We start from the raw sequence: 25,546 nt of genomic DNA, 5'->3' as shown, positions 1-25,546 counted from the left end.
GGGACACGTGTGAACTTCGGATTCCAGATGTTTAAGAATAGGACAGGTACTTCCTGTCCTGGAAGTAGCTCTTGTAGACCAGGCTGGCCTCGAACTCACTGTGCTAGGGCAAGGTTGCATTTTCTGTTTCTGTAAGGTCCATATGTCTGTCTTTATGTTTAAAACTCTCACATGTCCTCACTCGGTGTTCTGGTCAGGATATGGAGCTATGTCAAGCCAGGCATGATTCTTGATTAAACCGTCTATTATTTTCCCCTAAGAGTTATTATTAGACAGAGTTTTTAGTTTAAGTTTTCTTTGGGTTTTGCTTTTACTTCATTGTTTTTTTTTTTTTTTTTTTGCTTCTACTGGCACAGTTTCTTAAACTTACGTGACATTTTATTTATATATTTTCAGAGATTTAATATGAGAATTAAGAAGTTTGGTATGAATACACATAAAGAATTCAGAAAATCACCAGGGGCTTCTTGGTAATGCCTGCTTTTTTGAACTAAAAGGCCTTTGAATTTTTTTTCTTTTAAAAAAATGCACAATTTGAAATACTTGTTATTTGTTGCACAATTAGAAATTTCTCACACCGCTTTTCTTCTCCTTTTCCCCTGAAGCTTTGGACTACCTCTGTCAACCGGTATGTACTGCCACCGCTTCCGGTTTTGCATGAGTGCTGGTGAGCATGCGTGAAGCGGTCCCCACTGTGATGACGTCATCCTGCTGTGGGCCGGCATCAGTGTAAAGCCGGCCTCTCTCTTATTATCGCACCTTTTATTTTAATGGAGCCACTAGGGAACTAAAAGGGTGTTTATTTTAGAGCACATTTTGGCACGTATGTTTGTCTGTCATTTCATTGTTAAAGTGCAGTCACTAAAAATAAACCTTTATTAATAATTTCTTAAGGAGATGGTGAGCAGGCTAAGGAGGAAAGTTTTGATTAGTAATTATTAAGTGATCAAGAAGGGAATTGGTGTAAATTAGTAGGGTGGACATTAGAGAAACTTGTAAGGTTTGTTTTTTCTGCGTGTTCTCAGTACAGGAAGAAGCTCACAGTGGCAAACGAGAGAGCAGTTGAGGAAGAACAGCACAGAGTTTGGGCCAGATGGCTACATGCCTAGCTGTCCATTCCCGAATTGTTTAAAAGATGTAGAGCTTGTAATAACCGTAGGTTATTAGGTTTCAGTTTTATAATTATAGACAAATTAAAGTATCTGTAGTAAAATACACATGAAAATAATATATTTAGCCGGGCGGTGGTGGCGCACGCCTTTAATCCCAGCACTCGGGAGGCAGAGGCGGGCGGATCTCTGTGAGTTTGAGGCCAGCCTGGTCTACAAGAGCTAGTTCCAGGACAGGAACCAAAAGCTACGGAGAAACCCTGTCTCGAAAATCCAAAAAAAAAAAAAAAGAAAGAAAGAAAAAAGAAAAGAAAAAATATATTTAATATTATTATATTATACATTTTTGCCTTCAAAATACCTTTATTATGAGTTAGCAAGAAGATCTTTTTATTTGTATTTATTTTTTGAAATTATAATTACAACATTTCTTCCTTCAAACTTTCCTATATGCATGCCCCTCCTCTCTTTCTAATCCATGGCCTCTGTTTTTGTTGTTATATATATATATATATATATACATATATATATATATGCATACATATACACATACATACACACACACACACACACACACACACATATATATTCCTATATACAACCTGCTAAGTCTGTGTGCTACTTGTATGTATGTATGTATGTCTGTCTTCAGGGCTGACCTTTTGGTACTGGATAGCCAGTGTGTGTACTCTTCCCTGAGTACTCCCACGCTAGGGACTCCTTAGTCGCCTGCAGCTCTTTGTGCAGGGTAGAGCCTCCTGCCCCTCCCCTCTTCAGCTTATTTATTGCTGCCATCTTTGTTCAGCTCATGCTGAGCTGTCATGTTGGTGAGAGTTTCTGATGTAGCTCCTGACGTTACTAGGAGACACCGTCTCACAGTAAACTCCCTGATCCTCTGCCATCTGAGATCTTCCCAAGCCTCCTCCACAGTGCTCCCTGAGCCTTAGGTGCCGGCGATGTTTTGTAGATGCACCCAGGGACCGGACTCCACAGCTCTGCCTTTGGACTGGTTGTAGTTGTTGCAATGGTTCTCTTGTGAAATTACGTTCCCTTGATGAAACGCTTATCACTTATCTCTGGGGTCAGATATTTTGGATATAGTCCCTGTCCACTTTGGCAAATCTATTGGTATCTTCTTTGGTCAGCTCAGGCTTAGGCAGTCAAATTGGTGAGACTTTATGGGAGTAGCTTCTGACATCCTAGGAGACACTGCCTCATAGCAAACTCCCCGATCCTCTGGCTCTTCCAGCCTTCCTGCCCTCTCTTTTTCTGTTACGAAGACAAGTTTCTTTAATGAGGAGTGAGGACTATCTTCTCTGTAGGCACGAGGATCAATATTTAGGATTAGTTAGGTATTATTCTAGTTCAACAAGTTGGTGGGTATAGGGATCTCCTCCAAAATCCATAACTTCACTTGCCCTGAGGAGTTGGCTAGTTTTCCAGTTCTTGACATGATTTTCCTCTTGATTAGTGATTCTTTTTTTTAACTATTATTGGGTATTTTTAAACCCTTATTTATTTATTTATTTATTAAAGATTTCTGTCTCTTCCCCACCACCGCCTCCTATTTCCCTCCCCCTCCCCTTAATCAAGTCCCCCTCCCTCATCAGCCTAAAGAGCAATCAGGGTTCCCTGCCCTGTGGGAAGTCCAAGGACCACCCACCTCCATCCAGGTCTAGTAAGGTGAGCATCCAAACTGCCTAGGCTCCCCCAAAGCCAGTACATGCAGTAGGATAAAAAACCCATTGCCATTGTTCTTGAGTTCTCAGAAGTCCTCATTGTCCGCTATGTTCAGTGAGTCCAGTTTTATCCCAGGCTTTTTCAGACCCAGGCCAGCTGGCCTTGGTGAGTTCCCGATAGAACATCCCCATTGTCTCAGTGTGTGGGTGCATCCCTCACGGTCCTGAGTTCCTTGGTTTCTAGCCATAAATAAAGGACATTGAGCCTATAATTAGTGATCCTAGAGAAGCTAAATAAGAAGGAGAACCCAAAGAAAAACATATAGGCATCCTCCTGAATATTAACCTTCATCAGGCGATGAAAGGAGACAGAGACCCACATTGGAGCACCGGACAGAAATCTCAAGGTCCAAATCAGGAGCAGAAGGAGAGAGAGCACGAGCAAGGAACTTAATTAGTGATTCTTAAGTCCTACTAGAGAAGAAGGGGGGAAGGTAAATTAACAGTAAGGATGTCTGAAAAAGTCACAGTGGATCACAGCCTTAACTATCCACTTTTTAAAAGTCTATAATGCACTGGGCAGAGGTGGCTCACACCTTTAATCCCAGCACTGGGGAAGCAGAGGCAGGAAGATCTCAGTGAGTTCAAAGTCAGTCTAGTCTACAAAGTGGTTTCTAGGACAACCAGAGCTGTAAAACAGAGAAACCCTGTTTTGAAAAGCCAAACCAAACCAAAACACTATAATGTTGGGAGCATTGAGACCCCAGATCCTGAATTTCTTGTAATCCCCTGATCTGAGTGCCTACAGCTGCTCTGAGCACAAGACCTTCAGGAGTTCCTGATGGCAGGAGAGTGGTTTCTGGTGGGTTTGGCTGGGGCGTGGCTATCTCTATATAATCTGTCCCTGAACACAATAAAGGGGGCATTCTTGGGGAATTCAAGGATGACCCGTGTCGCTGTCTCTCTGTCTGTGTGTGTGTGTTTGTGTATTTTAACCTCCAGCCCCCTTGCCCGAAGCTTGTGAACTGGGTGCCGGCGCACAGAGTGCAGACACGGGAGCGCTGTGATATGCATATATGTATATGACATAAATTTTGTCATCTTGGCTAACAATACTCCCTCCAAGAGCCAAAGACCACCCAACAAATGTCCCAGTAGCAGGCTGGAGACGTCCTGTCTTAGCTCTGTTGATCAGGGTTGTTCAAAAGGTTCTCCAAACATCGCAGACTATTACTGGTTACTGCCAAGGTATTCATACCACTGCCAGGCCCTTGCATCTTCTTGTTCAGGTCATTACTGTGCTTCATGGGCTTCTCAACTGGATGCTTTGCTTCTTTAGAAACTTGCATGCTGCCTTCTGTAACGTGAAAGTTGGTCCTCCAGGAGGAGGCTTTCAGGCCAGATCCAGCTAGAGGACCTCTGGGCCCTTTGTCTAAAGTAATTGGGGGTCTTCAGCAATAAAGACAACCTTCGCCTTCCTGGGAGCAACTGAGAGCAATAATAATAGCTTTAATGTTTCGAGAATCTCTTGGACATACCTGGCCAACAACTGGAAGGTTTCTCCAGCCTGGTGTTCGGGTTTTGGTTGAGTAGTCTTCGGCTCTTGATTAGAGCATTGTCATTTAAACTGTGTATGTGTATTTATACATAGACTTCCATGCTCCATAGGTTTGGGCTCTGGTTTTCTTTTGGTTTCTTAAGGTGAGTAGTTCATGGTATGATCCATTATGGTTTTTCAGACATCGTTACTGTTGTTTTAACTTCTTCCCTCCTTCTGTATTTGTTACCATCACCCTTCATGATCTGAACGCCCCCCTCCCCGTTTCTCTGACCAGGTCACTGGTACACTGCTCTCTCCCCGTCCCTCAATCCCCCTATCGTGGCAATGGTCCCTCTTTATCTTCCTGGTTTCTGCAGCAACTCCAGGGTATGCACTCACATCTGAAGATTTGGAGCTACTACATTTGTCTTTTTGGGTTTGGATTGCAATTCTCATTATGATTTTTTCTGGTTCCATCTATTTTTGTTTTCTTTATAGCTGAATAATATTTCATAATTTATATTTACCACATTTATATTAACCATCCAGCTGAAGGACTTTTAGGTTGTTTCTATTTCCAAGCTGCTGTGAATAGAACAGCAATGGATACTGGTGAACATCTTAGCGTTTTTATTGTTGTGAAGAGACCCCCTGGCCTTGGCAACTCTTATAAAGGAAAATATATAACAGGGTGACATTTTCAGAGTTTTAGTCCGTTGTCATCACGGGCGACATGGCAGTGTGCAGGCAGACATGGTGCTGAGAATCCTACATCTGAGACACTGGGCATGGTTTGTGCACATAGGAAACCTCAAAGCCTGCATCCATGGTGACACACTTTCTCCAACAAGGCCACACCCTGTAGTGAAGTTTCGTCTGTATTTTAATAAATAAAGCTTGCCTGAAGTTCAGAGAGTAAAACAGTCACCCTGATCAGCCTTACAGACAAGGCAGTGGTGACACACACCTTTAATCCCAGCAGCCACGCTAGTTTGTCATAGAAACCAGGCGGTAGTGGTGCAGGCCTTTAATCCCAGCCATAGAGATGATTATAAAACGGGAGGAGACAGCTCTCAGACACAGTCTCAGTCTGAGGATTCCTGGAGGCAGGATCGCCATTTTGAACTGAGGTAGAGGGAAGAGCCAGTGGCTGGGCTGTTTTGCTTTTCTGACCTTCAGGTTGAACCCCAATATCTGCCTCTGGGTTTTTATTAATCAGGCTATGACACCCACTCCACAGAGCCACACCTCCTAATAGTGCCGCTACCTGCGAGCTTATAAAGGCCATTTCATTCAGACCACCACTGTGAGCAGTTATTTATGGAGTAGCCATGGCAATAACCTGGGTTTTATGAGGATTCCAATGGGGGCTCTTTAGCCAAAAATTAATTAGATGTAACCCATTCCAGAAACTAGAATCTTACTTTGATGACAAGAGGTGTCTAGCTGGGGCTCTGTCTCTCCATCATTTGACAATTCCATGAATATCACATTCAGATGGGAATATATTTTAGGGTGCTCTTACTGTATTAGGCATTTTTCTGTATCTAACCCCTCAAATGATGTTTAGTTTTGGTTGTTCTTTCCATATTTCCTCCCCCAACCTTCTCTTTTCATCCCTTCCCTGTTTGAGTCTCCTGTTCTAGTCCTGCCGCATCCATTCCAATCTATTCTGTTTCTCCTTCCTAGGGCAATCCTGTCCTCCCTTTAGTCTCTTACTCTCTATCCCTGACCACGTTGGTCATAAGCATTGTAGCCTGCTTATCGACGATTTAACAGCTAGCATCCAAATATAAGTGAATACATACCATTTTTGTCTTTTGGGGGTCTGGATAACCTCACTCAGAATGACTTTTTCCCCCAGTTCCATCCATTTACATGTGAATTTCAAGATTTCATTTTTGAAGAGTTGAGTCACTGTGGAGATTTGTCACATACTCTTTATCCATTCATCTGCTGATGGACATCTACTCTGTTTCCCTTTTGTAGCTATTATGAATGGAGTATAATAAATGAACATGATTGAGCAAATATCACCATAACAGGATGTAAAGACCTTTGGGTATATGCCTAAGAGTGAGATAGCTGGTTCTTCAGGTAGATGTATTCCCAGTTTCCTGCGGGACCACCACACTGATTTCCAATGTGATTGTATAAGCTTGAACTCCCACCAGCAACGGATGAGTGTTCCCTTTCCCCCGATCCTCACCATCTTGCACTGTCATTTTTAAGTTGATCTTGGTCATTCTGACTGGGATGAGATGAAAACTCAGAGCAGTTTTAATTTGCATTTCCCTGATGCTGACTTTTAAGTACCTCTCAGCCATTTGTGCTTTTTCTTTTGGGAATTCTCTGGTTAGATCTGCACCCCGTTTTTAATTGGGTTATTTGTTTTCCTGATGCCCAGTACTTTGTGTTCTTTATATAGTTTAGATATTAGTCCTATCAGATGAATAGTTAGTAAAAGTATTTTCCCATTCTCTAGGCTGTCACTTTGTCCAAATGACAGTGTCATTTGCCATACAGAAGCTTTTCAGTTTCACGAGGTCCCATCTATTAATTGCTGTTCTTAATGCCTGTGCTATCAGTGTTTTGTTCAGAAACTCTTTTCCCATGCCAAGGAGTTCAAGATTATTCCCCGCTTTTTCTTCTATCAGATTCAGTGTATCTGTCCTTGAAGCGTTTGGAGTTCAGTTTCATGCAGAGTGATAAGTATGGATCTCTTTGCCTTCTTCCATGTGCAGCCCTCGGGTTGACCAGCATTCTGGTTTCTTTGCAAAAAATTCTATGTGCATAGGTGTGTGGACTCATAGCTGGTTTTTTCAGTTTGATTCCTTTGATCAATGTGTCTGTTTTTATTTAATACCATTCTGTTTTTATTACTATACCTCTGTAGTATCATTGGAGGTTGAGGATGGTGATACCGCCAGCAGTTCTTTTGTTATTCAGAGTTGTTTTTAGCTATCCTGATTCTTCTGTTTTTCCATATGAAGCGGAGAATTGTCCTTCCAGGGTCTGTGAAGAATTCATTGGAATTCTGATGGGAATTGCATTGAATCTGTAGATTGCCTTTGGTAAGGATGGCCATGTTGCTGTATTAATTCTATTCATTAATGAGCATGGAAGAGATTCCCATCTTCTCACCTCTTCTTCAATTTATTTTTTTAGGGTTTTAAGGGTTTTTTTTCCCATATAAGTCTTTTACCTCCTTGGCCAGAGTTAACCCAATATATGTGATGTTATTTGAAGTTTGAGACATTGTAAAAGGTGTTTCCCTGATTTCTTTTGCAACATGCTAGTCATTTGTATATAGCAGGGCTACTGATTTTTATGTGTTAATTTTGTGTTCTTCTACTCTGATCAAAGTATAAATCAGCTGTAGAAGTTTCCTCGTGTCATTCTTCGGGTCTTTTATAAAGAAAGCCATGTCATTTACAAATAAAGATACTTTTATTTTTCCCTCTCCAATTTACATCCTCTTGGTCTCCTATGGTTGTCTTATGCTCTAGCTAAGACTTCAAGGACTATATATAATTAAGTACTATTTAAATAAATACAGTGAATATTCTATATGAATAAATAAGGAAAGAGTGGACAGCCTGGTCTTATTCCTCACTTTAGTGGAAATGCTTTGGGTTCCTCTCCACTTAAGTTGATGTTGGATGTGGACTTACTGTAATTTACCCTTATTGTGTTGAAGTGTGTCCCTGTATTCCTATTCTCTCCAAGACTTTTATTATGAAGGAGCATTTGATTTTTATCTAAGAGATTTTATACATGATCATGTGGTTTTTGTCTTTCAGTTTGTTTATTTGTTGAATTACGCTTATCAGTTTAGGTATATTGATCTATCCCTGCATCTCTGTGAGGAAGCCCACTTGACTATGATAGATGATCTTTTTGATGTGTCCCTGGATTCAGTTTGCCAGTATTCTATTGGTAATTTTTGCATTGATATTAATATAGGAAACTGGTTTGTAATCCTCTTTCCTTTTTTGTAATTTAGGTATCAGGGTGAGTATAGCTTCATAAAAAGAATCAAGCAACATTCTTTCTGTTTCTATTTTGTGGAGTGATGTGTGAGTAGTGGCATTAATTGTTCTTTGGCAGTCTGGTAGAATTTTATGCTGAAACCATCTGACCCTGACCAGTTTTGTTTAGGAGACTTTTAATTACTGCTTCATTCCACTGGGGGTCATAGACCTGCTTATTTTGTTCATCTGGATTTAGCTTTGGCCAATGGCATCTATCAGGACAAGTACCCATTTCTGTTAGATTTTCCAATTTAGCGGACTACATGTTTCTAAAGTATGTTCTTATGATTCTCTGGATTTCCTCGGTGCCTATAGTTCTGAGCCCTTTAATGTCGATCTCCTTTTTCCACCGTTGCTTAGTTTGGCTCAGGGTTTTTCGGTCTTACTGATTTTCTCAGAGAATCAGCTCTTCCTTCACTGATTCTTTGTATATTTGTTTGCTGTTTCTATTTTTTATTTCAACCCCGAGTTTGGTTATTTTTTCCCATCTACTCATTTCGAGCATTATTTCTCCTTTCCGTTCTAGACCTTTTAGGTGTGCCATTGACTTACAAATACAAGATCTCTCCACTTTGTAGGTGGAGATTTAGTGCTATGAAATTGCCTCTTAGAACCTTCTGTATTGTGTCTCATCAATGTGGGGAGGCCCCAAACTCTGCAGCGCCCCATTGCCCCTGGTCGTCCACGGTTACAGTCTATTTTAAGGTGCCCCAAACTGAACTATATTTCCATAACTAACTACACTTTTACTTCCTTCCAAGTTTAATGTTTTCAATAACTAGTTTACATCATTTTATGTTGTATGTACATTTAAAAAATTATTGTAGCTATAGCTTTTGATGTTTTTGTTTTAAGATTTGTGAATTTTTGTCTTCTAGGCAAAGAAAATGCCGATATGGTAAGCCATAAAATTTAATGTACGAAAAAATAAATTGATGTTCTTTAATGAGTATTGATATATATTTTCTATTACCATACTTATTTGATAAATAGCTATGGATTTAATAGTAGTAAGTTTACATTAGACAAATCTAGACTGCTTTAAGTTATAAAAATGATCTGTGTAGGGAAGGTTAAGAGCAACAGCGGGCACAGTTACAGAGTCCACTGGCCTTACTGTGTTCCCAACGTGCTGAAGTAGTTGGCTTGATAGAAAGACGGAATGGCATTTGAGGACATAGTGACAATGCTAACAAGGGCTGGGGCAGGGTTCTTCAGAAGGTAGAGTGTGCTTTCCATGGGCGTTCAAAATATATACTGCTCCTCCCATTCCTGGATCCAGGGTTCGGGAATCAAGGGGTGGAAAAGAGAATAGTTTCACTCACCATGACTCCCAGTAACCAACTAGGAAAATGTTTGCTTCCTGTTCTTGCAACCTTGAGTTCTGCTGTTCTAGAAATTTTGTTTTGAGAGCAGGGAACACTCTTGCCAGGATCCACAGCAAACATTCCGTTGAACTGGAAACTCAGACTTCCCCTGGCCACTGTGGGATTCTAGTGTCTAAGTCCACGTGACCAGCTGGGGAAATGGGGATCATAACTGACCTTAGTGTTTCTGACCTAATTTTGTAAAAGTGTGTTTCCATAGATATTTGGGTTTCTTTCTTCAATTTATCATGTTATGCAACATCAATTAGGAGAATATAAATAGTTTTATACTTAAATTTGAGAATACCAGGAGACATTGCTACCTATTCTAAATTTATACCGCATTTACAGCTGTATGAGGGACAGTTATATCATGTTAGGCTTAATTATGACCTGGTTAAAGATATAATGCATTTGCGATTATATGTGGGACAGTTACATCATGTTTAGGCATGATTATGGCCTGGTTGTGATTTTCATTTGGGAATTAGTCACAACATAAGGAGATACGATGTGTGTCAAGCTGACCAGGGTTGACTTGTGATGGCTGTTCTGGGTCATCTTCCTGCTGGAAGCCTACATAGAGACACGGAGAAAGGAAACTTTTGCTCTTTGTCGGCTTGCCCTCACCTTGCTAGCAAGTCCATCCCTTTACTGTCATTAGAGCCTATTTCTTCAGGATTACCAGCTGAGACAGCCAGCATCATGGACTGAGAAACTACTGGATTCTCGAACTTTCTGTTCACAGCAAACCATTGTTAGATTAGCTGGACTGTAGCCTGTAAGTTATTCTAATCAATCTCCTTTATATATATATATATATGAATCTCTATAAACTCTATTACTCTAGAGAACCCTGACTAATACACATATCATATGAAGCTTTCTGTTAAGAACTGTGTTGGAATTCTGATGAGTGTTGTATTGAATCTGTAGGTTGCTTTTGGCAGGATGGTCATTTTTACTATATTAATCTTACTGATCCATGAGCATGGGAGATCTTTCCATCTTCTGATATTTTATTCAATTCATTTCTTCAATGTCTTAAAGTATTTTTGTCATACAAGTCTTTCGCTTGCCTGGCCAGAGTTAACCCATGATATTTGCTTTTATTTGAGGCTATTGTGAAAGGTGTTGTTTCCCTGACTTTTTTTTTTTAGCACTTTTTGTTTGTCATTTATATATATGTTGGAGGGCTACTGATTTTTGTGTGTTAATTTTGTGTTCTGATACTGTGATCAGCTGTAGAAATTTCCGGGTGATGTTCTTAGGGTCTTTTATATATAAAACCACAAAACTTGGGGGGCTGGAGAGATGGCTCAGAGGTTAAGAGCACTGACTGCTCTTCCTGAGGTCCTGAGTTCAATTCCCAGCAACCACATTGTGGCTCACAACCATCTGTAATGTGATCTGGTGCTCTCTCTGGCGAGTAGGCATATATGTAGACAGAATACTGTATACATAATAAATAAAAACCTTTAAAAAAACCCACAAAACCTGCAAATAAAGATACTTTTACTTCTTCCTTTCCAACCTGTATCCATTCTACTGATCTTCTTCATTGTCTCATTGCTCTAAGACTTCAAGTGCTGTATTGAATAAATATGGAGAGAGTGCACAACCTTGTTTTGCTCCTGGTTTTACTGGAATTGCTTTGGGTTTCTCTCCTGTTAAGTAGATGCTAGCTATAAGCTTCCTATAAGTTGCCTTTATTATGTTGAGGTATGTCCCCTTGCATCTCTAACTCTCCAAGGCTTTTATTATGAAGGAGTATTGAATTTTGTCAAATTCTTCATCTACTGAGACAATCCTGTGGATTTTGTCTTTCAGTCTGTTTATATAGTGGATTGCATTTGTTAACTGATGTATGTCGAACCATCCCGGCATCTCTGGGGTGAAGCAAACCTAATAGTGGCGGATGATCTTTTTGATGTGTCCTTGGTTCAGTCTGAAACTATCTTTTGAGAACTTTTGCATCTGTGTTTATGAGTCAAATTGCTTTGTCATTCTTTCTTCGTTAGGTCTTTATGTGGTTTGGGTGTCAGAGTAACTGGCCTCATAAAATGAATTGGGCAATTTTCCTTCTGTTTCTGTTTTGTGGAATAATTTGTGGAATATTGGCACTAACTCTTGTTGAAAGTCTGCACTAAAACTATTTGGTCCTGAGCTCTTTTTCGGTGGGGATGGGGGGCTTTTAATGACTGCTTCTATTTTATTAGGGGTTATAGGTTTGTTTAAATTGCTTATTTGATCTTGATTTAACTTTGGTAAGTGGTATGTGTTTTAAAAATGTCCATTTCTTTTAGATTTCTTAATCTTGTAAGTATAGGTTTTGATGCATGAATTTATGATTCTCTGGATTTCCTTGGTGTCCGTTGTCATGCATTGTTTTCTGCTTGGATGTTCTCTCTGCACCTTTAGTTAATTTGGGTAGCATTTGTCAATCTTGATTGATTTTATCAAAGAATCAACTCTGTTTCATTGAGTCTTCGTATTGTTTGTTATGTTATGATATATACATATCATATATATATATATATATATATATATATATATACACAAAATTTTAGCCCTTGGATTATTTTTTGATATCTATCTTTCTGTGTGCTTGCTTGTTTTTGCTCTGTAGCTTTTAGGTGTGCTGTTAAGTTAGTAGTACAAGATTTCTCCTTTTACGAAATGTAGACACTCAGGCTATGAACTTGCTTCTAAGAACCTCCTTCATTGTGTCCCCGAAAGTTTGGGTACATTTTATATTCATTTTCGTTCAGTTCTAGAAAGCCCTTCATTCTTTTCTTAGTTTTTGTCTTGACCATTTTTTCATTTTGTAGTTCAGTTTCCATGAGTTTGTAAGCTTTCTGTTGTTTCTGTTGTTGTTGAAATCCAGCTCTAATCTGTGGTGGTCTGATAGGAAGCAGGGTGTTATTTCAAATTTCATGTATCTGTTGAGACTTGCTTTGAGTCCGAGTATGTAGTTAATTTTTGACAAAATTCCATGACATGCTGACAAGGAGGTATATCCTTTTCTGTTTGGGTGAACTGTTCTGTAAATATCTGTTAGGTCCATTTGGTTTATGCTACTTAGCTTCACCGTTTCTGTTTAGCATGTGCCTGCATGACCTGCCCGTTGGTGAGAGCGGGGTATTGAAGCTTCTCATCGTCAGTATGTGAAGATCAATATGTGATTGAAGCTGGAATAGTATTTCTTTCACGAACTTGGGTGCCCTTGTGTTTTATGAATAGATATTAAGAACTAAAATGTCCTTTTGGTAGATTTTCCTTTCATGAAAATATAGTGTCCTTCCCCATCTCTTTTGATTAGTTTTGGTTTGAAGTCTATTTGTCAGATATTAAGAAGAATACACCAGCTTGCTTTTTAGGTCCATTTTTTTTTTGGAATGTCTTTTCCATCGTTTTATCAAGAGGTGATGTCTATTCTTAATGTTATGGCGTGTTTCTTGAATGCAGCAGAAAGATGGATTCCATTTCTTAATCTAATTTATTAGTCTTTGTCTTTTTATTGGGGAAATTTAGGCCATTAATATTTGGAGATATTAATGAGAGTTGTTCATTAATTCTGGTTATTTTGTTGCTGTTGTTGTTGGCAGTGGTGGTGGTGGTGTGTGTTTCTCTTTTGGTTTACTAGTCTGGAATTAGTTTTTCCTTGTGTTTTCTTGGATCAGAAGTTCAAGGTCACTCTAGGCTAAATAGTGAGTTCAAGGCCAGCCTGGGCAATCTGAAGCCCTGACTTTACCGATATCACTTATACATCAGCTGCTGTTGGAATCAGAATGCTTTGTGCAATTTAGTCTAAGCGAAACTTTCGAAAAGGTTGCATATTTTGCTCATGTATGTAGTGAACATGGACATAATTCACATGACCCCTATGAATGTCCATGCCACAGTCTTTTCTAAAACTAACTTGACAAATGTCCTAACTGTAGGAAAAGAAGAGAAGACGCTTGGAGCGCTTCCGACTCCTGTGACTCAGGCCTGCATCTTCTCTCCAACAGAAGACCGAAACTAAATATTTCATCTTCTGTTTATCATCCGTTCTTTAATCTTTTCATTGACGTTGGTTTGTACATAATGCCACGGCTATAATTTATAAATAAAAATAGCAATCCGTATTTACTATATACTAGAACAGAATGGCGTTGCTTTTTGGCTGAGAACATTGTAACAAGATTTTAATATAGTATTGTAACAGTGTTTTTAAAACATTTGTATAAGTTACATGTATGATATTCACAATATGTGGTTATTTTTATGAATAAGGTGAGTGATTGTTGATAATTTATTATTGAGTATTGAATGTCCTCTTGTTATCCTTGCTTTAAGTATGCATGGCTGGAAATTAACTGAAGTACTATGTCATAATAAATTACAAGCTCAAACTTTATTCATACTTTTTAAGCGTAGTGAATTTGATACACTTCTTCCTTCACAATTTCGGTACTCTTTGCAGTGAATTTGAGATATAACATTTGCTAAAGACACCACTTTTTATGGAAAACATCTGGGGTAATTATAATTAGTTTAGGATCTGTAGTGTTGGTTTTAAAAGTTGTTGGATTCACCGGAGAAAGAAGCTTCTCTTACTTAATGACGAGAACCCTCAAAATTAAGATGGAAACCCTTTATGGTATTGGTCCTGTGGCTTACAGGATAATTTTAGCGTATTCCAAAAGGAAATGAGGGGTAACTTGTACGTAAAGTGCCAGACCGGCCCGTTACACCTGTTAGCGGGCATCGTTTGGAACAGCTGTGTCTTTTATTGTCAGTAAACAGATGCAGAACACACTGGAATGTTTAGAGCAATATGTTAATCCTGCCTCCCCTACTGATCGTCTCACAGTGTAGTGATTAAGTATTGGCTGTGCAGCTGTTGCTACAATTATAGCATTGCTTAGTTAATGTCTTCTTCCCAGGCACAAGTCTTGTCAAATTTTAGGAAATAATATTTAATCTCGAAGTGTTTATACAAAGTCATTTCTAGGGATAAGTTTACTTGAACATTCGTGAAGAATTCCTGCATGGGAGATTCTTAAAAATGAGTTGGCAAATTAATGTTCTTTGACAAAGAATTTTTAATGTGCTTTTAAATTGCTATTAATTGGTTCATGAACATAAAGTAAGTTTTAATATGATAACTTAAATTATATTGTTGAAAATTTCAATCAGGGAGTTGAATAGGAAGGAAGTCTCGTTAAGTATTTTTGAACCAACATGTATAGCATTTTCTTAGAACACTGACTCCACTCAGGCAGTACACCATACAACTTTTTGATTTATAGTATAAATATAATTTATAATAACCTCCTTGTGATTTAATTATGTTTTAATTCTTATCATTTCAACCTTGTCAGAGAATCTATTTAAAATCTCCTGTAATTACCAGTTTATATACAATTTTAAAGATCATTTGTATTAGCTGAACTTATTAATACTTTGATTTGTTTTTAATATGTGAGATTTAGTTTATAAAACATGTTAATTGCATTAGAATACTCTTGGCCTCATTTTTAGCTGAGGAATTTCAAGCCAGGAGGCATGAAGCAAGTTGGCCAATTCCTTAACTCTAGGAGGTAGAGATACTTGGATCTGACCAAGGCATTTGAAACTTAGAATTCTTTTTCAAACAACTGTATGTTTTGTCTGCCGTTCCATATAGCACGAACTTGCTGTAGAATGGGCAGTGTCCTGGTTTTAGCCGCTCTGTGCTTCCCCGCATGGTTATTACACCGTTTAGACAGAATTGCGTAAAAGTAAAGTACAGGGAACAGTAAGACCTCCAGCGCTCCGTCTCTCATGACACACAGGGGCGGGCACAGGGGCCCTTAGAGCAAACACCTGGAATGCCCTGATGGGACTGTTTCCTTTCCTCTGAGGGCACTTTGTGGAAGTGACCCCACGATCCTGCTATCCTTCGGCCTCAAAACAAACGCTCTTTGCTTCAAAAGATCTTGAAGAGCAACATCATGTTCTTTTTACCCAGTCCCTGCTATTTTACTTATGCCTTCACTTAGAAATATTAGTTGTTATTGAAATTTGTTCTCGAAATGATCGTCTTCCATCGGGTATTAGTGCTAACTGCACCCCTATTCCTTTTCTCGTGTGTGAAATAGGAAAAGAACTGAGACTTGGATATACTAAGCTAATTAAACTGCCGTATAAAGTTTATATGTGCTCGATTTTTTTTCTTCAGAAAGCAAAAACAAACAAACAAAAGCCCCAAACTAAAAATCTAAAACGGTCTAGCTAGTCATTTTTGTGGAAGGCCCAAGATGCCCCATCTCCAGCATCTACTTCCTGCCGTGGAGTTTCCCCGACACTGACGGGATGCTTTTAGGATTAACTGGGATCAACAATGTCATGAAGTACTGCTGGAGGAAATTTAATACAAGTCCATTATGAGATACGCCTCTGGAGGTAAAATGTTCTTACATGCAAACTTTGTGAAATAGCTTATGGAGAGAAAACATTGTGTTTGCAGGAAATATTGGGAAAGTTTTAAAGTATTATTTAGTTTTAAAATGAAAACAGTTCCATAATATTTTATTTGCTAAAGTTAATTGGCAATTAATAGTTTTTTTCAGCATTACTATTTTTTAAATTGTGTTATATGTGTGCATATTTGTGTGCATGTGCTTGTGTGTGTTTTGCAGGGGTGTGCACCTGTGTGCACATGTCTCTGGAAGCCAGAAATGAGCACTGGGTGTCTTCTGTCACCCCGCACTTACAGAATGATGGAGTATAGTGATATTTTATTTGTGTTTTAATAAATGAAGCTTGCCTGAAGATCAAAATGCAAAGCTAGCCACGTTACTCAGTTATACAGGCCAGGCAGTGGTGGCACACACCTTTAATCCCAGCAGTCACACTATTTAGCCATAGAGACCGGGCAGTGGTGGTGCACACCTTTAATCCCAGCACTAGAGAGGAATATAAAACGGGAGGAGACAGGAACTCAGGGTCTCAGGCACAGCTTGAGGTTTTGGTGGAGAGCATTGCAATCTACAGTCACTCTGAGGATAGGATCACCCCTTTGTTTGAGCCTTGGTAGAAGTAAGAACTCCCTAGTGGTTTGGCTGCTGTGATTTTCTGATCTTCACCTTGAACCCCAAAATCTGTCTCTGGGTTTTATTATTCGTGCTACATGGGACTTAATATTCAGACATGCATATTATGGTTTTTGATCAACTGCATCCCCATTCCTTCCCTTCCAATTTTGTCCTGCCCCCTTACTTTCCCATCTCAACCATGGCTGTGTGCTCCGTGTGTCTCTGTCTCTAAACTCGCTGAATCCATTTAGTGCTGCCCAGATGGGATGCACATACACTGGGGCAAGGTAAGTCTCGCAGGGTCTGCATCCGGGAATAAAACGACTGTCCCTCACTAGCAACCCAAAGATCCTTAAAGACAGGCGGGCCTAGCCGGGCGGTGGTGGCGCACGCCTTTAATCCCAGCACTCGGGAGGCAGAGGCAGGCGGATCTCTGTGAGTTCGAGGCCAGCCTGGTCTACAGAGCTAGTTCCAGGACAGGCTCCAAAACCACAGAGAAACCCTGTCTCGAAAATCAAAAAAAAAAAAAAAAAAAAGACAGGCTGGGCTGCATGAACCCTTTCCCTCCTAGGATTTTGGCTGGCCTGATCTGGTGCAAGTCCGCCTTACTTTGAAGAGAGGGCTTTTTCACTGAACCTGGAGCTCCCCACTTTGGCCCAGTTCCCGGGGCCCTTCCTGTGTCAGCCTCCCCAGGACTGAGATGACAAGCTCGCTGGCTGCTCCTGGCTTTTGCTTAGATGCTGGTAGCTCCACGCAGGCACTTGTGTTTATGTGCCAGGCATTTTGCCCAGTCATCTCGAAGTTCCTAAAATTACTGTTTTATTCATGTATTGTCTCTAATTGGTAACTGTGAGTTCTGGTTTTTTTTTTGTTCTGACTTTGAGACAAGAGTCTTAAATTTGCTAACCTGGAATTTTCAGTTCCCCTGCCTCAGCTGGGGACTAGATTATAGATATGTCATATTACAGTCTCAGATTATTTTTATTAATATCTACATCCGAACACACGGAATATAAAACAAACAATAAAATGCCTATTTTGTATTACATACTACAAAATTTCCAGGAAAAATAATCTTGCTTTAGTTTTATATTTTTGAAGACTTTTGAAAAGTGAAACTTTTGTTGTTGTTTGGAGACAGGAATTCTCTGTGTAGTGCTGGCTGTGCTGGTACTCGCTCTATAGACCAGGCTGGCCTTGAACTCATAAAGACTCCCCTGCCTCTGGCTCCCCAGTGCTGGGATTAAAAGTGTGTGCTATCACCATCCTACTGAAAAGTGAAACTTTTTATGTTGCAGCAATTTAGATGCTTATCCACCTGCACGAAGACAAATCCCTTGTGCCCCTTGCTCAGCCCTCCCCCCAGGGGTGCAGATGCGGACACCTCACGCATCACGGCAGTACTGTATCAGAGCCGGATTCCGCTGACGCAGAGGGCATTGGCCCGAGCTTGGCTTCTTCCTCCCGTTCTTTTTCCGATTTTTGTTTGTTTGACTTCTGTTTATTTTCTTGTTGTCGTCTGCCTTTATGTTGTACTGTCTTTGTTTCAGACCTATCCTCTCCTTTTCTGGGGAATAGTGTGTAGAATTCTATTCTTAAGGAATTAACCTTCCTTAGTTCTTTGGTAGAATTCCACAAAGCTGTATTATGTAAACTATCTATATTTTGTTTGGGATGTTTTTTTCTTTTTACAGGACTGTTTAATTCACGCATCTTCCACAGACTGAGCAATGATTTGGGGCACATCAGGATGCAGACACACTTGGTGTCTGTATTCCACTCATGGGGTTGGCGACTTAGAGTTTCTTTCCTTATAGGTTCCTCTTATTAATTTTGCTCTAGATTTCTTAATTTTATAGACCTTTTGAAACAATCAACTCTTTTTCATTATTCTATGTAGTTTTTTTTTCAATTTAATTTCTACTTTTTCCTTTGATACATTTTCTTGTTTGGGGCCTTTAAAAATATCTCGGATTTTCAGAGGGCACCAAAGATGTTAGCATGAGACCCCCTACTGGACTTCTCCGGGGTGTGTTTCCCTCTTCTCAAGTGGGCACATTTAGCTGTAGGGGTTACTGGGTCAGCACTGGCCTAGCAATGTCTGCCTATTTTGATACATTATTCTCTTATTTGGTTTAATGCAGTTGAACAATTTATTTTTTGTTTAAGACTTTTCTTGTTATTTTTCTGTTTCCTAGTTTGGTTATACTATATTTGAAGAAAACATGGTATATCAATTTAATTCTTTGAACTGTTTGGGAATTTTTATAGCCCATTGATAGAATCTCTCTTGATAAACATTCTGTGACCGCATGGATAGAGTATATATATGTACAGGAAAGAATATGCCCAAAAGTGTCTTCTTGGTCAATGACAAACACACACTCAATGCTAGTTCCCACAAGACTGCATCGTCTCATGACATTGTAGGCACCTTAATCTGTGATGTTCATTAACCAAACCACAAAACTGCAGAGCAAGCGTTTCTCAGAACAAAACCCCATCATTCGCCTGACTGTGTCGAGTAGATTCTGTTCATTCATTGTGTCCTTCAAACATTGCATAGCTGTGGGCGTTTGGTCTAGTTTTTCAATGGTTGAGAGTGTTGACATCTTTGATTCTAATTGTGATTTGTCTTTCTCTTTCAGCTATGAAGGGTTTTTTTTCCTTAAATATATTGAAGTCCTATTGCTACACAAGCCTTTCACATTGTTGTGTGATCTTTGTGGCTGACCTTTTCAATCATAACGTAATATCTTAGTTAGGGTTTCTATTGCTGTGAAGAGACGCCATGAGCATGGGGCTGTAATAGAGGAAAGCATTTAGCTGAGGTGGTGGCTTACCATTTGTGAGGTTTAGTCCACTGTCATCGTGGTGGAGAACATGGTGGCTGGGAGTTTGGTGGTGTGCAGGCAGACATGGCGCTGTAGAATTCTACATCTTGATACAAAGGCAACAGGAAGTGGACTGTCTCACTGGGTATGGCTTGAGCATATCTGAGGTTATACTGTGTCAAGCGTCTTTGGGGAATCGAGATCATCAGGAAGTGGGGGAGGGAGGCTGACTTCCTCTTTCCTTCTGGAGTGCCCTTACCCATATTTCCTCCCGTTTACACTCAGCTCCTCACTCGAGGCCAGCTCAATGTGTCTGCCCAACCTTTCGCTCAAACCTCAAAACTGAATCTGTTTATCTTTCCATAAGACGACTGTTCCAGGTAGTTCATCATCATGCCAGAAGGTAATTCACAGAGCAACGGCTTTGCCAATAATTGTACCGGATATTTAAAGAATTCCCTTCGGCCCTCCAATGTAAAACAGAAAAGAAACAAATGCTTCCTCATGAATTTTTGTGTCATCTTTGCACAGGGTCCATGCTAATCTTCGCACGGTTCCACTTTTAGTGTATGTGCGGCCGAGGTGAACATAAGACATAAGTGCTTCCCACTAAATGGGGCCATCATTGAAGGCGTAAGTCACAAACAACGCCACACCAGTTTGGAATTATGATTAATAGGGTGGTATTTATTTAAAGGGGAAAAAACTTACAGATCACCGTCCCAGCCCTCTGCGCAACCAGGAAGGGAGTCTAGTCACCGGCGGAGCAGGAAGCGAAGAGAGAGAGGAGAGGGAAGTGGCCGCTTTTTTAAAGGGAAAAAGACCACGCCCCAATGGGCTGGTATCTCAGCAGCTATAGGTTGGAGAAGCGGGAGGACCTCCCGCAACACATCATTACCTTGATACCAAGGGCATCCAAAGATGTTTGTAACACACTACAGGCAGTTTGAATATATGCAAAGATGCTCATTAACATATACTAGAAAACCAGCTGTAGTAGTTTGTTGGGAAGACTTAAGACCCGGGAATGTAGCTTGTTCAGTAAAGTGAATGCTTGCCTAGAAAGCACAAAGCTCTGAGTTCCATCCTCAACACTGCAGACACTTGACAGGGCACTACAAGCCTATATTCTCAGAACTTGAGCAGTGGAGGCCAGAAGATCGGAAGAAGTTCAAGCTCGTCTTCAACAACATAACCAATTCTAACATGGTCCGGAACTTGTCTTCAGGGAAGATCTTGAGAGCTTGTCTCAGGAAGAAAAATACAAGGCTAATGGCTAATAAACATTTTTGGCAGGTGGAATTGATCACAACAATGCAGTGATTGAACAGAGTATACGGTAGGGGCAAGGGAGACGGGAGACAGGGCGGTGAGTGAAGTATGTGACGACCCGAGTCTGGATCCTTAAGGTCCACATAAAGCCACACATTTGTCGCAGGCTATCTGATCACACTGGGACCCCTGAGACTGTACTGTTTACTGGAAAAACCTGTTTCTCGTTGTGGTGAAATTGGGCCCTAGCACGCACCTTTCATCCAAGAGCCTTCTGCTTGAATATTGGAAGCAGAAGTCAGCCATAGGTCAAAAGCAAGGAAACTCGTTGACAGGAAGAAAAGATAGAGAGTAAGAGGGAGTCAGGGGGACGGATAGAGAGATGCACAGGAAGTAGAAGGGAGGGACATTGAACTTCAGTCTTATTTGAGACGGGTAGGAGAAAGGTCTTGTTTCTTGGATATCAGTGGAGGAGGAAGGTCAGCCAGGTGCTGTCTCTGCCTCTCTGGGCTAGCAAGTTTTCACTCCAGTATCCAGCTCCTGAATCTTAATGGGTAAAATCAAACAAGTCAAGATTTGGTTAAAACTAACATACATTCCGTACTCCCAGCACTCCGATGTCCGTAAGTACAATAATAAATGGTGTCCATGTGCCTGTGGGTTGTTTCAGTAGAGGCAATTACTTGGTAAAGCACAGCAGAGAACAGATAGACCCCAGAACTGGATTGAGGGAGGTGGCCAAGGCTGTTGTAGCTAGAGCAGGTCCCACGGATCAGCTGTATCGGTTGTGTGCAGATACAACATATACTCACTCCCTAGCAGATACAAAAGACAGGTTGGAGAGGCAAACACAGCTTATACCATGTTCAGACATTTTCTGCTTTATTGCCTTTTTTATTTAGAAAAAAGTTTTCATACAATATATTTCGATTATACTTTCCTCTCACTCCAACTCCTCCCAGGTCCCCTCTACCTCTCTGCCCTGTTCTTTTCTAAAAAAATAAAATAAATTTTAAATAAATGAAAGTCAAAATAAATAAAAACTAAAAAGACAAACCTACCAAAATAAAGGAAAAAGCACACACAAGACCATAGAGTTTGTTGTGTGTTGGTCCGCTGCTTCTGTGCATGGGACATGCCCAAGAGTGTGGTTGGTATACTAGTGTAACTTCATTGGAGAAAAATGACTTTCCCTTTCCCAGGAGGTACCAGTCATAGGGGTGGGGGTTTTGTGCTCACTTCCCTTCTCTGTGCTGGGATTTTGTCTGGCTTGAGTAGGTCTCATGCATGCTGCCACAGTCTCTGTGAGTTCACATGGGCTGTAGTGTAGGAACATCATCTCTGATGATGGCTGAGCAACGTATTTATCTATGTGCTTGTGTCACTAAGAGATATTTTGTTGCTAAGTTCATTTATTAAAATAGTAGTAGGTTTTTCCCTAGGGCCCATGGCCTATCTAGTCTCAGGTACTTGGAGACTTCAGCAGTGTCAGGTATAAATTCCATCTCTTGACAGACCTTAAATCCAAATGTTAAGAGTGATTGGTTACTCCCATAATGTCTGTGCCACTATTGCACAAGTGTATCTTGCAGGCCAGTCACTGTTGTAGGTTGCAGGGTTTATAGATAACTGAGTTGATTCTGATCTCTATTGGTCTTTCAAATTTTTCCTAATCACTAATATTTCTTTATAACATACAAGTCAATACTTAAATGCTCTTCTTAATTGCTCTTTCAATTTGTGTTTATGCACAGAGCAGCCAAAACTGATTTGCCCATGCTCCCCAGTGGAGATCAAGCTGCATCCTGCTTCTTGTTTCAGATTACGCACACACACACACACACACACACACATATGCACATATTACTTTTATATATACTTTTTGACTTATAAGTGCCATGCTTTTTGTTTATTTCCTTTGCTTTACCTTTTTAGTGGTCTTGCTCTTTTAAATAATCCCAGTGCATATTATGTAGTTTCTTTCCAGTATTCATAAGCAAAAATAGACTATGATGTACTTTATGGAACAAACAGATGCTCTTAATGGTGAGTTGCATGCTGGGAAATAAAAAACTGTCATAAGTAAAGTCTGTTAAAACAAGCACTTTCTTCTATTGGTGAGATTGGGATCTGAACTTACAGACTTATACATGGTAGGCAGGTGCTGTACCACTGAGGTAAGCATCCAGCAGAAACATCCACTTTTAACAATGTGTATGGGGAGCTCCGAAGATGGGTTTGCAGGTAAGAGTGCTTGCTGCTCTTCCAGAGGACTGGGGTTGGATTCCCAGCATCCCAGCTCCAAGGGATCCTCCATATCTTGCCTACAAGTTCATCAGCACACATAGCATACACACAGACACATACGTGGCATAAATTAAAAATAAAATATATGTGTCGATGGCCAACAGCTCACAGGGTGCTATCCCTGTATGTCCTCTTGGGAATATAGCCAGGAAGACTGCACACTGATTCCACATCCGTGTGTCTTACAGAACATAACTATTCCCAGTAACAAGAGACTTGAAAATAAACGTTAAAAGTTAAGCAGTGAGTGATGAAATGAATTCCAGAGATTTTGTAAACAGGATATAGACTGGAAAGCCAGGAAAATGTGCATCGTTAAAGCCTTTATTTCAAGAAGAAAGGCATTGTCTCTGTTTTCAAACATTCTTAAGAGATGAAGATGAGAAAAGTTTATTGGATTTGATGGAAACCACATTTTTTCTTCATTCTGAGCATAGTTTTAAGAAATTATGGTGGAAACTTGATTTAAGTAATTTTTAACTAAGAAAAATCTGATTTGAAATAGATTTCGAGAATATTAAATGATAAATTTCATTAAAGAATAAATAGATTATTCTTTCCCAAATTTTGTATGAAAATTTTGTTGGTGGTATTCCTTAGGCAGAGTCTCACGATGTAGTTCAGGTTGTCCTCAAATTCCAAATTCTCCCACTTTCACATGTGCTATCCAGAAAAGTTAAACATCTTCATGTATTGTTGGCACTTAGATGATCACGTAAATGCAAAATGTTTGGTATGCTTTCTTGATTATTTTTCTAAGTATGAGCCCACTAAAGCCCATTCTCCGTGGGGCTTTCCATTTCACCCTGATGATGATGATGACTTCTTTGCTTCTTAGGGAAAAAAAATAGAGAGAGAGAAAGCATCTGTTTTTAATGCTTATCCCAGTGACTCTGCTTTCTAAAAAGCTTGCTTGCTTTTGTTCAGTACTTAGGCCAAACTCTGAACTCTTTTTCTTTGCTGATAACTGTAAAAGCTTTGGGAGTCTTTACTGTATCCCACACTTTGGATCACATAGTGATCATCTTGTTTATAGAATGACAGACTTTTCCTTATGAAAATAAAATTCAGGGCTGGAGCTATGGCTCAGGAGTTAAACACTGCTATTCCAGAGGATCTGGGTTGGATTCCCAGCACACATGGTGACTCACAACTGTAACTCCAGCTCCAGGGGACTCAGCGCCCTCTTCTAGCCTCCGTGGGCACCAGGAAAGCAAATAGCTCACAGATAAACATGAAGGCTAAACGATCATACACACAATTTTTAAAATGAGATTCATAGACATTCACATTGTAAGGTGAAAAAATATAGTAATGAGTATATACTTTGCTAATACCTTTACATTTATAAGATTTTTGGTGAGATTAGCATTATGTGCTGGTGTCTTTCTTTTGCAGCTTCAAGATGAGATAACAGACTTCGGAAAAAAGTCACAAAAAACAACACATAAAAGTTTGTATACATGTCAATCATGTCCTTTAAAAGTCCCACATCTCATTGTGGTTGCCTTGACTTTAAGTGGTCTGTTTGAAGTGTTTACATGCAGGATGCCCTTTAGTCTCTAAAACTGTCAGCGTCCATTTCTTGAAGAACAGACTTCGATGATGTCTAGTGCAGTCATCAGGGTTCAAGATTCCCAGAGCACCTTTGCCCAATTGGTAGGCCTGTGTCACACGTTACAGTGGCAGTGGCTGCATGTGCTATTTAAACTAATACAATTAAATAGAGACTCAGCCCCCCTCCCACAATAGCTGTGCACCAAGCACCCCATGGTACAGTGGCTCTTCTAGAACACTCTTACAGAATGTGTCCATCACTAAAGACATGATCTAGATGTTCAAATTGAACCAGTCCCCAAGAAAAAAAAATCTATCAAATGATCACATTACAGTTAGTTAGGCTGTCCCTTGAGTATACTTCAACACAACTGCTTTTCAAAATCAAGATGTCTCTTTTAGGACATTGCTATTTTTAGAGTCACAAGCCAGTTAGTTCACGGAATACCCCTCTTCTGGAGTTTTGTATTGGAATATGTCAAGACTGCCTAGTTTTGAAGCAATCATTGCTTCATCCTCTGCTGAGCACCCCATGTGAAGGTCTGTGAAATGGGTTTTTTAATTACTCTTCCTGTCTTGTTTCTTGAGAAGGAGTTATGGAAACTGTTTTCCTCCTCTAGAGTCAGTATCTTTGGAGGAGCTTTGCTCTGTGAACATGGTCTCTGAGACTTTCATCCGTGGGGTTTCATATCTACTGATAATCCTACCTGAAACAATTGTATGGATTTGTGAAATAGTATTTTTCCTTTTCTTTTTGGATTTTTTAAAAAAGTTAATTTAGAT

General features: G+C 40.0%; 1 protein-coding gene and 1 non-coding gene across 2 annotated transcripts in view; one reads left to right on the top strand and one right to left on the bottom strand.

The window, feature by feature from the left end:
• LOC142840043 (uncharacterized) overlaps positions 1 to 25,546 on the top strand; it is a 70,687-nt gene that overhangs the window by 14,860 nt on the left and 30,281 nt on the right. The window contains exons 6-8 of the mRNA XM_075956526.1: positions 397 to 470; positions 606 to 628; positions 9,241 to 9,260. Of these exons, the coding sequence (XP_075812641.1) occupies positions 397 to 470; positions 606 to 628; positions 9,241 to 9,260 (117 nt within the window). The remainder of the gene's footprint in view (positions 1 to 396; positions 471 to 605; positions 629 to 9,240; positions 9,261 to 25,546) is intronic.
• LOC142840093 (U6 spliceosomal RNA) lies at positions 20,114 to 20,215 on the bottom strand. The gene has a single exon (XR_012908883.1). It is a non-coding gene; the product is annotated as a U6 spliceosomal RNA (small nuclear RNA).

This window comes from Microtus pennsylvanicus, chromosome 22, assembly GCF_037038515.1.
Source record: "Microtus pennsylvanicus isolate mMicPen1 chromosome 22, mMicPen1.hap1, whole genome shotgun sequence".
NCBI lineage: Eukaryota > Metazoa > Chordata > Mammalia > Rodentia > Cricetidae > Microtus > Microtus pennsylvanicus.
Note: the sequence above shows the minus strand (reverse complement) of the source record. Positions and strands in the feature narration are given on the sequence as shown.